Genomic DNA, 13,535 nt, shown 5'->3' with positions numbered 1-13,535 from the left:
TGCCACCTCAACCTTATACACGTCACTCAGGTCCCTCCTCGGGCTTCTCTGCTCTAAAGAGAGCAACCTGAGCTCCTCTAGCCTCTCATCTGAGCTAAACTACTCCATCCCTGGCAACATCCTGGTCATTTTGCTCTCCCTCAAGTGTGATCACTGCCTTTCTGATCACTGTGGTGACCAGAACTACACTCAGTACTCCAGTTGAAGTAAGCCAAATCAAAGTTTTGTACAGCACAAACATGACATCCCTGGTCTAATAATCTACGTCACAACTGATTGTCTTCTTAATCACCATATTAACCAGTCCTACCATCTTCAGGACAAGATCTCTCTGTTCTTCTGAGCTTCCTAGTGTCATGCCATTCATTCAGTGCTCCCTTTTTTTTGTTACTTCATCACCTCATACCTGGAGGAAGTGAGGACTGCAGATGCTGGAGATCAGAGTCGAAGAATGTGGTGCTGGAAAAGCACTGCTTCTCAAGCAGCATCCAAGGAGCAGGAGAGTCGATGTTTCAGGCATAAGCCCTTCATCAGGAATGAGGCTTGTGGGTCAAGGGGGGCTGAGAGATAAATGGGAGGGGGTTGGGGCTGGGAGCAAGGTAGCTGGGAATGTGATAGGTAGATAAAGGTGTGGGATGAAAGTGATAGGTCAGAGGGGAGGGTGGAGTGGACAGGTGGGAAGGAAGAGGGCAGTGCTGACTTTGGAGTTTGGGACTGGGATAAGGTTTCTTGAACTGTCCTACCTGTCCATCTTCCTTCCCACCTATCTGCTCCACCCTCCTCTCCAACCTATCACCAACACTCCCCACCTTCATCTACCTATCACATTCCCAGCTACCTTCCTTCCAGGCCCAACCCCCTCCCATTTACCGGTCAGCCCCCTTGCCCACAAGGCTCATTCCTGATGAAGGGCTTATGCCCAAAACATCGACTCTCCTGCCCCTCGGATGCTGCCTGACTGGCTCTGCTTTTCCAACACCACACTCTTTGACCACTATCATCTCATACTTATCAGGGTTAAATTTCATCTGTCACTAATCAGCCTGCCTGACCAATTCATCTATATTATCCTGTAAAATAAGACCTTCTTTCTCACTGTCCATCACATGACCAATCTTAGTGGCATCCGTAAACTTACTAATCAACCCGCTGGCAAGTTCATCTATATCATTTATATGTATATATCATGAACAAGACACCTAGCACTGATTCCTGTAATATACTATAAGACACCAGCAGCTTTCTACCACTATCGTCTATTTCCTATCACAAAACAATTTAAGGATTCATCTGGTCAAGTTACCCTGGATCCCATGTGCTTATAACATCCTTATCAGTCTTCTACGTCAAGGATTTGCTGAAATCCATACAAACTGCATCAACTGCACTACCCTCATTTTCACACCAGCTCACCACCATGAAAAATTCAAATCAAATTTGATAGACGTAACCTCCTTCTGAGAAAGCCATGCTAACTATCCCTTGCATCTCCAAGTGGAGATAAATTCTCTCCTTCAGAACTTTCTCCAAACTTCCTGACCACTGATGAGAGACTCACTGATCTGTAACTTCCTGATTTACCTTTAAAACCCTTCTTAAAAAATGGACTCACATTGGATGCCGTCCAGTCCCCTGGCACCTCCTGTAGCCAGGGGAGGAAAAGCCCCCTGTAATTCCTTCGCTTGTCTTTCACTGTACAACTCATCTAGACCTGGGTTTTTTTTTCAGTTTTAAGCCTGCCAAAACCTCTTCACCCTCTATATCAAACAGCTGGAGAACTTGTTCCCACTTCCTGAAATCTGTACTTAACTCTTGCTTCTCCAAAGCGTAGACAAATGTGAAGTACTTAACACCCTACAAATGCCCTTCAGCTCCATGCTTTACATTGGATCATTGACCCCTAATGGGTTCTAATCTTTCTCTGGTTATCCTCTTAATCCTTGATATATTTATAGAACATCTTGGGATTCTCCCCGCCAGTAAATTTTTCATGCCCCATCTTTGCTTTCCTAATTGCTCTCTTAAATTCTCTCCTACACTTTCTGTACTCCACCAGAGCCAACATTGATTTGCTCCCTTTGTACATGTTAAAAGCTTCCCTTTTCCTTCCTATTCATAAATGAATATGTCTAAATATCCTGGATTCTCTGGGATTGTTTCTCCATCAGTTCATTCTAAAGGAAGTATGTTGGGTCTGTACTCTTTGCTGATTTCATTTTAAATGAAGGGCCTCACCTTCCCCTCTACTATTCTGCTGCGGATTTAGCTGGAAATAGTTATTCCCAATCTACTTTGCCTAGATCCTGCCATATTTTAATAAAATCTGCCTTCCCCCAATCCAAAATCCTATTTTACAAACTATTTTGTCCCCCTAGTTCTATAGCAAATTTAAAATGTACGTTGTTGTGGTTGCTATCAACAACATGCTCTCCCTATGCCACCTTAAACAGCCGTCCAGTTTATTCATCAGGATTAGGTCCAGCACTGCATTGTTTCTTGTTGAATCTTCTACATGTTATAAAAATCTCTTAATAGATTTCAAGAAATCAGTCCACTCGAAACCCTTTACAGAATGGTTATCCCAATCATTATCTGGATAGGTTGAAATCCCCAATATAATTACTGCATTAGAGATTTTAAACACCTCAGTGAGTTGTCCATATATCTGCTCCTGTAATGCCTGTTAACTGTTTGGGAGGCAACAATACACTCCCAGCAATGTGACTGACCCCTTTTTATTCCTATAATCTAACCTTTAAAAACCAGTTGAAAACCTCTCCAAGATATCGGCACTACTTACCACAGTAACAGATTCTTTAGTTAATAAGGCAACAAGAGCTCTTCTTTTACACTCTCCCTTGTCCTGCCTGAGTGTTCAGTACCCAAGATTATTGAATAGTCTGTCCAATTCTCTTTCAATCACATGCCTTTGATGGCAATAGCATTGACACGTGAAATTGCAATGCATCCATACGCTTAACTCATTTGTATTACCTATGATACTCTGAGCATTGGAGGCTATCCAATGTCACTTTGCTGTCTTTAAACTCAACATGGCTGAACACCCTTTGTCTTGGTACCTTTACTGAAGTATTCTATGACTTTGTCATACTAACACTGTCTCCCCTTCTCCTACCTGGGGCTGGTTTGTTTCCTGACTCAATATCCAAATGGTATTTTTTTGTTGGGCAGCTTATGTAGATGGAGAACAATCCAGAATGTCTCTCAAATTGTCCTATTCTCATTAGCTATGAGGAAATCTGGCTCTTTGTTGACATTAGGAACTCAGCTGAGATTTTGTGGTACAGTTTGTGATATTGCAGATCAGGACAGCAATATTTGCAAACTTTACTTTTAGAGAAAAAAAACTTAAAGGTTTGAAAATGTGACACATGACAAGAACATTTAGAGTTATGAATGCCTGAGATTTAACACAAAACTGCAAATACTTAGTCTTATTTACTGTAGTCACTGTAGCCAAGTGGCAGCAGAACCCCATGCCATAAGAATGAAAGAAAGTCATGTGCTTTCATTAGATGTGGAATGCTAAGCTCCATAAATCAAGAATCGTACAAGTAGTATCAAGTTCAATATCTGTTGCCTATGTTAAGGACCAGACCACACACCCTCAAAATATATTAAGAAGATAGCTTTAAAATAAGAAAACGTAAGACCTAGACTCAATGTAAGGCGGTGTGTTTCAGATACAATTCGATTGGTCAAACTACCAGGCTTGAAACAAACTTACTTTATTCATACATTGTAATTAAAATACAGACAAAATAAAAAGAAAATTGGCTTAAATGTAGTGTATTGAAATGCTTAACAAAATAATATTTATATTAACTACTACAAATTAACCGTTCTAATATAGTAACATCCCATAGACACACTTGGCAAAGGTAAGTTTAGTAAAACAGATTGTCTCACTTGCAATTCTAGCAGCCAGCCAAGAATCCCAGCTTTGCTGTAACAGAGAGGAATAATAGCTTTCACATCCAGCTCCAAGACTCCAACTATTGCTACCAAAGGCTAAAACTTTTTTTAAAACCTCCTGGTTCTGTGGGAGCTTGCCCCCAACCTTTCAGGCTGCTTCTTTGCTTCAACATTTTAAAAAAAACTAAGGCCTCTTAAACTGTTTCCTTTATTGGCTATGGAGCAGACTGCTTAGTACCTGTCTCAACTCTTCTTTTCATTTAAAAAAAATGGATACAATACACTTCTGAAAGCCACAGTATTGTCACACCTACTAACATTGAATTCATTGCATTTAGCTTTATGAAAATATATTATAGTCTTGATCCTACATTTTTTTTCTTCAAAAACAATTTCACCACTGATTTTGCACTTCTTTTAAAAGTTCTTTTGCTTGATGACTCATTCATAATTGGCCTTATTCACTTTAATTCTGGATTAGTGGTGCTGGAAGAGCACAGCAGTTCAGGGCAGCATCCGAGGAGCAGTAAAATCGACATTTCGGGCAAAAGCCCTTCATCAGGAATAAAGCTTTAAGACTAACAAAACTTGAAATACTTCAACAAATAAATAGAAAATAAACTAAGACCAAGTCAGTAAACTCGTCTTGACAAAGATTTTCAAATATGTTTGAGCACATGATATATGTATTCAAGGAGCTCATCATTCAACTTTGCTCTTTTTAGCAACAATCAAGAGGACTTTTATTTGCAAATTTATAAATACAGCCCATATGAGCAATTTAGAATAATTAACAATACAATTCTTTAAATAATCCGCGACATGTATGCATTGTAGAAGTGGCATGTGGTAGCTTTAATCTGGGAAACATTCCAGGACATAGGAATTTACTGCATTAAGTTTATTAATAAAGTGTGGAAATTCCTGTGACTCGTGGAATTAAAAGGAAGATATTTAGCGCATTGAGGTTTTTTTAAAAAAGTGCTTCATTGTAATCCAGTAACTACATGGACATTTCTGTAGTACAATAAGATGACAGCAGTATTTAAAATTTCTCTCAGAATTTCTTTTAATGCTAGTTGCATTTTATCATTTTTACTTTCAGTTATTCCAAAATCAAAGATGTGTAAATCTGTCCAGTCATTCTGGAGTAAGTGCATGGAGATAGACAGTGTATTATACTCATCAGCTGAGAGGTTCCTGGCACAACTAAGAAATTGTTACACACAGAAAGTGGCTGCAAGGCACCCAGGACAGACAGAAAGAGGTAAGCTATGCTTGTAGCTGATTTCATAGGATTGTCTGGAGCCAAATTTCTTAAAATTTGTTCATAGAATTTAATACCCAACCCTACTGGCAAGGGGTAGTTAAAGTCAATTATTAGTATTGTGGACCTGGAATCATAGGAGGCCAGCCCAGGCAAGGATAGCAGATTTCCTTCCCTAAAGGAATTAGCAAACCAGATGGATATTCATGACAATTGACAGCAGTTAAGGGTTTGCACTGTATTAGCATTTAATTCCAGATTTTTTCAAATAATTGAATTCAAATTTCACTATCAATCATGATAGCATTCAAAGCCTTGTCCCCAGAAAATTAGCCAGTGACATTATCAGTATGCCACTTTGTCCCATATATACATATAAAATATAGTGACTATGCAATGATTAGTACAACCCAACATAGTACGACCATTGTGCTAATAATTACCTTAATTTTAGCATGCAATTGCATCAGGATGCATTTTTTATAACAAATGTATAAATGGCAGCTTGGTGACATGTAGCCTGTGGAATTTATGCAAGTTTCAAATTTAAAATTTGTCCGATTATCCGGCTCATTCAACTAACACACCCAATCATTCTTCAATTCCCCTAATCAGGGCTCTGATTGAGTCATTGCTGATTTAACAGATATAATTCATAATTCTCACAAAAAGAAAACCAAAAGCAAATTAATGTTTAAAATACTTTATTCAGTTTGCATTAAAAAAAGGAATTGATGAGAATACGTTTCAATCAAGTCACCCTTCACTCTTCTAAACTCCATTAAAAAGAAGTGCAGTCTGTCTCTCTTATCCTCATAAAATAATCCATCTGTTTCAGAATACCAATCTCATAATTTCCTGAACTGTCTTCAGTGCATCCTTCTTTAAATAAGGCGATGAAAACTGTAGAAGTATTTGACATGTGGTCTCACCAATGCCCTATATAACTGAAGGATAACCTCCTCCCTTTTATGTTCAATTCCTCTTGTAGTAAAAAGATCACATCCCACTAGACTTCTTGATTGTGCTGTACCTGCATGCTAATGTACTAGAACACCTAAATCCCTCTGCAGCACAGAGTTCTGCAATCACTTTCCATTTAAATAATAATCTGATTTTTTATTGTTCTTGCCAAAGTGAAGAACCCATTTTTCTACCTCAAATTCGATCTTCTACATTTCATCCCACTCACTCAACCCATAGGTGTCTGCAACTTCCATGTGTCTCCTTCACATCATATTTTCCTACCTATCTTGTTGACATCTGCAAATTTAGCTATCACATCTTCACTCTCCTTATCCAAGTCATTTAAGTAAATTTTAAAAATTGAGACACCAACATAGACCAGTATGGGACTCCCCTGTTAATATTCTACCAGTCAGATAAACACCAGTTTATGTATACTCTGTTTTCTGTCAGCTAGCCAATCTCCTATCCATGCACACATGTTACCCCTATATCATGAGCTTTTATTTTTCACAATAACCTTAATGTGACGCCTTATCAAATGTCTTCTGGAAATCCAAGGACAGTGCATCTACAGGTTCCCTTTATCAACAGCACATTATTCCTTCAACCATCTCCGGTAAATAGGGTAGACATGATTTCTTTTTGACAAAAACGTACTGACTCTTTCCAATTATCTTATATGTTTTTTTTAATCTCAAAGATATAATCTTTTAAATTATCAAATTCTACCAACTTCCTCATCACAGGCACCAAGCTCACAGGCCTAAATTTTTCCACTTTCCATCTCCCATCCTTATTGAACAGAGGAGTTATATTCATGGCTTTCAATTCTGACTGAACATTTGTGAATTTTGGAAAATTAATTCCAAATGATTCACTAATTTATTGGTCACCTTTTATCGGACCTGAGGATGATGCCAAACTGGACCTGAAGAATTGTCTGCCTGCAATTCCACCAGTTTGCTTAACCCCACTTCCTTTAGGATTGTAATTCTATTAAATTCCTCTCACCCTCTCACCTTATGATTTATGATTATTACTGGAAAGTGTTTTGTACCCTCTATAGTGAAAACATAAAAACTGTCATTTCCTTGATTCGGAGATGCCGGTGTTGGACTGGGGTGTACAAAGTTAAAAATCACACAACACCAGGTTATAGTCCAACAGGTTTAATTGGAAGCACACTAGCTTTCGGAGCGACGCTGACAATCACCTGATGAAGGAGCGTCGCTCCGAAAGCTAGTGTGCTTCCAATTAAACCTGTTGGACTATAACCTGGTGTTGTGTGATTTTTAACTTTATCATTTCCTTATTATGCATGACTGATGCATCATTCTCACTTGAGAGGACCAAACTCACTGGATTTCTTTCCTTTCCCTGCTGTTTTATACTCCGAGTTAGCTTCCTCTTAAAGGTGAATTTCTTCCTTCTGATTAATCTTATAGTTATTGTCTTTTTCTTCTATTCTGCCTAAACATCTGACCTGCTACTCATCTTTTCACAGTTATATGTTTTGCCTTAAGTTTCCCTTAACTTTTTTAATCACGGATTGGAGGTTCTCTCTTTCGAATTGTTCTTTAAATTAGGACTATATCTATTCTGATTATTAAGAATTATCCCTTAAATGTTTGCCATTGCACCCACTGATATATTACTTAGCTTAAAATGTCAGTTAATGTCTGCTATCTCAGTTTTCACACCCACAACATATGTTTAACTCTTAGACCCAATCTTCTCCTTTCAAACTGGACATAAAATTCAATCATGTTGTGGCTACCTAAGAGTGCCTTTATTCTGAGGTAATTAATCAATTCTGTCACATCATAAAACACTAAGTCTAATACCACCTGCTTTCTGGACAGTTTCCAAATATGCTGCTTTAAGTAACTATCAAAAGTATTTAAGAACTCCTCAACCAGGCTATTGTTGCCAATTTGATTTTTTTCAACTTAAAACATAATTTGTGTCAATGATGTATTTACTTTATGATTAATGCCATCCCTTTATTATAAGCACTTAATATATCATCTTATGTATTTTGTCCACATTGTGGTTAGTTAGGGTTCCTGAGAACCACTACCACTAATGACTTTTGTCCTCTCTTATTCCTCATTTCTACTTAAACTGATTCTCCTAAACCAATATCAGCTCAGAAATACAATTGCCATCTTTGATTAATAGTGCAACCCCTCCACTTTTACTACCTTCCTATTTGTATGAATGCCAAATATCCTCAATATTCAGTATGGATTCCTTTTCATCCTGCAAACACGTCTTCATACTGATTATCAGGCAGTATTTATTTACTTCCACGTGTGCACTATGAATTTGCTACTTTGCTATGAATGCTACACACATTCAGGAACAGAACCTTTTCTTAACAAGTAGTCTCATTTCTTTGTGTATTCTTAGTTATTTCCTGTTCATCTTGTTGGCATTCTTAGACCCTTATTTCACATTTTACTAATTTATACTTTTTAAAGCAAAATTGATGAGCTTAACTTTAAATTGCGTTGAAAACTACCTGCCATAGTTCTACCCCCTCACTTCAATGATCAATGTCATGGCCATTCCTGTCTATACTATTTATTATGCTATGAATCCTTTGAGACATTCACAAACTTGATACATGTCCCTTTATTGCAATGATGCAGAAAACCGTGCAAATATTCAGAAGAGGCAGTAACTGGGGAGAGAGAAAAACAGAGTTAACCTTTTGTCAGGTCATTAACCTAAAATATTAACTGTTTCTCTTTCTATAGCTGCTGTCTCAACTACTGACTATTGCTAGTATGTTGTTCATATTTTTAAGTTTTCAGTATCCTTATATTTTGTTTTGAGGCTTTTATTTATTAGCGATGTAGGAAGCTTAGAATGAAAATTTGAGGTTCTAATATGAAATATTTGTGCTCATTTTTATTCCTATCTCTATGAAAGTTCAAAGAAAAATTGTTACAGTTCTACTACACAAAATGTTTGTAACAATATAAAAATTGCAGAAGATTTTTGCGTCACCTTCTTAGAAATCTATTGAGCCAAGGTTTAGCTAACTACGTCACTTCGCAGTATTGAAATAAACAGCTCATGTTGGATTTCAGAAAATCATCCATAAAATATATAAAGCAAGCCAGTACACATGAAGAGACTCATGCAAGAATTAACCTGCCTTTCCTCATTCAACAATGACTAACTTGTTATGTATTCCGAGCATGTTATGAAGTTCTTTTCATCAAATGTTTATGGCGGGGAAAGCACGGTAGTTACATATTTTACAATGTGATGTGCCATTTTTTTGGCTCAACAATAATTTATATTGAAATATGAAAGTATGTGTCCTTCTGATGGCCGTGGGAGTAAACTGCAAAAGTGACAACAGGCAAAAACAACTGTTACATTACATAGCAGAAAATATATTATTTAGTGAAACTATGCAGTTGTTATATTTGATTGTTAACTTGATAGATTTATTCCAGTCAAACAACATTAAGAAAAATTGAGGCCACATGTTTTATAGAACTCAACTTAAAAAAAAATCGATATTATGATTCAAGTTAGCAATGTATCATAGTGGATTGGTGTAGTGTGGATAACTAAATTATATCATTTGAAAAGGAAATAAATTACCAAGTCCTACAATCACTTTAAAGTTTCTACTTGTACACAAGTCATTCTTCTCATCTTTGGTTATAAATTTTCTTGCTTAAATGTGTGGCTGAGCTCATCAATTCTGTAAAACCAGAAGCTTATACCAATTGCCTAATATCAAAGAACATAGGCTACAAAACCAGAGTCAGTCAGGCCATTGTCTTCATAGAATACAGAATAGTACAGCACAGGAATGGGCTTATCAGCCCACCATGTCTGTGCTGGCTACGATGCTATTGTAAGTTAATCTCATCCACATGCACATGGTCCACTTCCCTCTATTTTCTGCCTATTCATGTGGCTGTCTCAATATCTCTGAAACGTTATTTTGTATTTGCTTCTACCTCCTCCCCTGGTGGAGTGTTACAGGCGCCTAGCACCTTTTTGATAAAGTAAAGCTTTCCTTTTGCAATTCCTTTAACTTTACTTTCTCACTTTAAATCAATGCCTCCTGGCCTTGGAAAAAGACTCAACTATCCACACTTTCCATGTCTCTCAATTTTATATACTATCAAATCATCCCTTAGCTTCCGACATGAAAACAATCCGGGTTTGTCTAACCTCTCCTTATAGCTACTACACTCCAATTCAGGAAACATCCTGGTGAACCTTTTCTGCACCCTCTCCAAAGCCTATACATCCTTCCTATATTGTGGTGACCAGAATAGCACACAATACACCAAAAGCAGCCTAACTAAAGTTTTATACACTGCAACGTTACTTGCCAACTTTAATAGATCGGACTGCTAAAGCAAATATGGCCTTTTTTTTTACTGCCTATGGACTCTCTGGCCACTTTCAGGGAGATATGGACTTGGAACCTAAGATCCTTCTGTAATCAATGCTCCGAAGGGTTCTGCCATTAACTGTACACTTTTTTTTTGCAAATAACTTCCAAGATCATCACCTCTATTTAGTCTGGATTAAACTCCATCTCACATTTCTCTGCCTAACTTTCCAACTGATCTATATCCTGCTGTATCTTTTGACAATCTTTCTTACTATACACAATTCTACCAATTTTCATGTTGTCTGCAAACTTACATTTTCACCCAAATCATTTATATGCATTACAAGCAACAATGGTCCCAACACTAATCCTTATGAAACACTACTGGTCACAGTCCTCCAGTCAGAAAAAACAGCCCCTCACAACTATCCTCTGTCTTCTATAACTAAGCCACTTTTGTATTCAACTTACCAAGTCATCATGGATCCCATCTGACTTCACCTTCTTGTCCAGCTTAATGTGAGGGATCTTCACAAATTGAGGTATAGAGATGTACAGCACAGAAACAGACTCTTTGATCCAACTCGTCCATGCGGGCCAGATCTCCTAAACTAATGTAATCCCATTAGGGTGGCTCGGTGCTTCAGTAGTTAGCACTGCTTCCTCACAGCACCAGGGTTCCAGGTTCGATTCCAACCTAAGGCGACTGTCTGTGTGGAGTTTGCACATTCTCCCTGTGTCTGCCTGGGTTTCCTCTGGGTGCAGGTCAGGTGAATTGGCCATGCTAAAATGCCCATAGTGTTAGGTGCATTGGTCAGAGGGAAATGGGTTTAGTTGGTTACTCTTCAGAGGGTCGGTGTGGACTGGTTGGGTCGAAGGGCCTGTTTCCACACTGTAGGAAATCTAACCTAATCATTTGCCAGCATATTTCCTCCTAACCCTTCCTATTCATATATCGATCCTGATGTCTTTTAAAGCCTTCACCACTTCCTCTGGCAGCTTATTCCATACATGCACCACCCTCTGCATGAAAATGTTGCCCCTTAGTTCCCTTTTAAATCTTTCCCCTCCCATTTTAAACCTATGCTCTCTAGTTCTGGACTCCCCCATCTCAGGGAAAAGATCTTGTCTATTTACCCTATCCATGCCCCCTCATGATTTTATAAACCTCTAAGATCACTTCTCAGCCTCTGACCCTCCAGGGAAAACAACCCCAGTCTATTCAGCAGCTCCCTATAGCTCAAACTCTCCAACCCTGGCATCATCTTTGTAAATCTTTTCTGAACCCTCCATTTAGACTCACTACCCCTACCCTCATCAATCATCATCACTTTCTCAAAAATATCAAATCTGAGACAAGACCTCCCCTGCACAAAGCCCTGCTAACTTTCCCAAATAAGTCCATTCTTTTCCAAATGTGAATAATTCCTGCTGCTAAAAATGTCTCTAATAATTACCGTACTACCAGCCTATAATTTCCTGGATTAAACCTACTGACCTTAAACAAATGAATAACATTGGCTCTTCTCCAGTCTTCTGGGACCTCGCCTGTGGCCAAAGATCCTTGGCAAGGCACCATTAATCTCTTCCCTTATCATCTTCAGGATCCTGAGAACTTACCGACCTTAATGTTTTTCAAGACCCCCAATACTATCTCCTTTTTAATATCGATATACCCTTGTTGTATCTGCCACACAATGTGTTTAAATTCTGATATTCAGCAAAAGAACTGTGAGCTGACTCTTATAGACAATAATATTCATTTATTGAACACAATTAACATTAGAATAATAAAGTATACTATAAACTAACAAAAAAAACTCTACAAACTCTCTTATGCTTTAACTTAACTTTGTATGATCATGTAACACCACACAAGAACTTGGCCGGGCTCCATATGGTGATGTATTCTTCTTCTTTCAATGGTCTTGGAGGTGTTTTCTCTTTCAATGGTTATTCTCGAGTTACTGCTCTGAGTGGGGTTTTTCAGTGATTCTTATCCTTCAGAGTCTTTGTGCCCTTTTGGGAGGGTGTGGAGGATCTGCCAATGGATTGATCTGATTCAGTTACCCTGATCAATCAGACCCAACCAGGTGTTGGCATATTGAGGGTAAGGTGGCCCTTAGGTGTCCATTATGGTAGGTGCTGGGTGCACGTAGTTTTCTCCAAATAAGGGTCTTGGTTGCCACCGTGTCAAGTGAATGACTCATTACTCCTGATGGTCCCAAGGGCGACATTCCATTGTCCCATTCAAGTCCAACTTCATTTAGTGTATATTGTAGTGTGTAGTGCAGCTATCAAGGTTGTTTGCAAACCGTCTGTGGGCAGCTGCAGTCTGTCTGGATTTTGCAACATGTGGATTAGCACAATCACTTGAGTCAAGCCTAGATTCTATTTTCCAGCATGCTTTAATCATTTTCCATCTGTTGTAATTCCATGGTAAGTTTGTTATTGCTATCATAAGTTCATTATTTCAATGGCCCATCCAGTCACACCATAGAATAATAACGTAGCCGTCTCCCTAACCTCACCATCATCCACGTCCCTCTCCTTGGTGAATACCACTGTGAAGTACTCATTAAGGACCTCACCCACTTCCTCTGGCTCCATGCATAAATCCTTTATTCTTGAATGAACTTACCCTTTTCCTAGCTACCCACCTGCTCCTAATAAATGTTTAGTATCCTTACCTTTCATCCTCACAGGAGATGGTGAGATACTAAATGAATATTTTGCTTCAGTGTTTACATGTGGAGATGAACATGGAAGCTGGGGATCTTGTTTTGAAAAGAGTTAATATTACAAGAGGTGGGATTGGAGGTCTTAAAATGCATAAAGGCCATTGGATCCCTGGGACTTGATCAGGTTTTTCCAAGAATCTTTGAAAGACTCCTAAATGTCAGATCTGGATTTACCCTCAACAACTACCCTCAATCTAATTTCTCCAGTTTCTGCCTAATATTACCTTAATTAGCCTTCACCCCCACT

At 38.4% G+C, this 13,535-nt stretch overlaps 1 protein-coding gene across 5 annotated transcripts in view; it reads left to right on the top strand.

Annotated features, from left to right (window-relative positions):
- The window catches only part of ripor3 (RIPOR family member 3), a 237,847-nt gene that overhangs the window by 207,847 nt on the left and 16,465 nt on the right, over window positions 1-13,535 (top strand). For 4 of the 5 annotated variants that reach the window (XM_087994934.1, XM_087994936.1, XM_087994935.1 and 1 more), the window contains exon 17: window positions 5,042-5,203. The exons of the other annotated variant lie outside the window; for it this stretch is intronic. In XM_087994934.1, the coding sequence (XP_087851060.1) occupies window positions 5,042-5,203 (162 nt within the window). The remainder of the gene's footprint in view (window positions 1-5,041; window positions 5,204-13,535) is intronic. 5 annotated transcript variants of the gene reach the window in all.

Source organism: Chiloscyllium plagiosum, unplaced genomic scaffold, assembly GCF_037043375.1.
Source record: "Chiloscyllium plagiosum isolate Xiang-an unplaced genomic scaffold, Cpla_swu_hap1 HiC_scaffold_15, whole genome shotgun sequence".
NCBI lineage: Eukaryota > Metazoa > Chordata > Chondrichthyes > Orectolobiformes > Hemiscylliidae > Chiloscyllium > Chiloscyllium plagiosum.
This window is presented reverse-complemented; position numbering and strand designations above follow the sequence as displayed.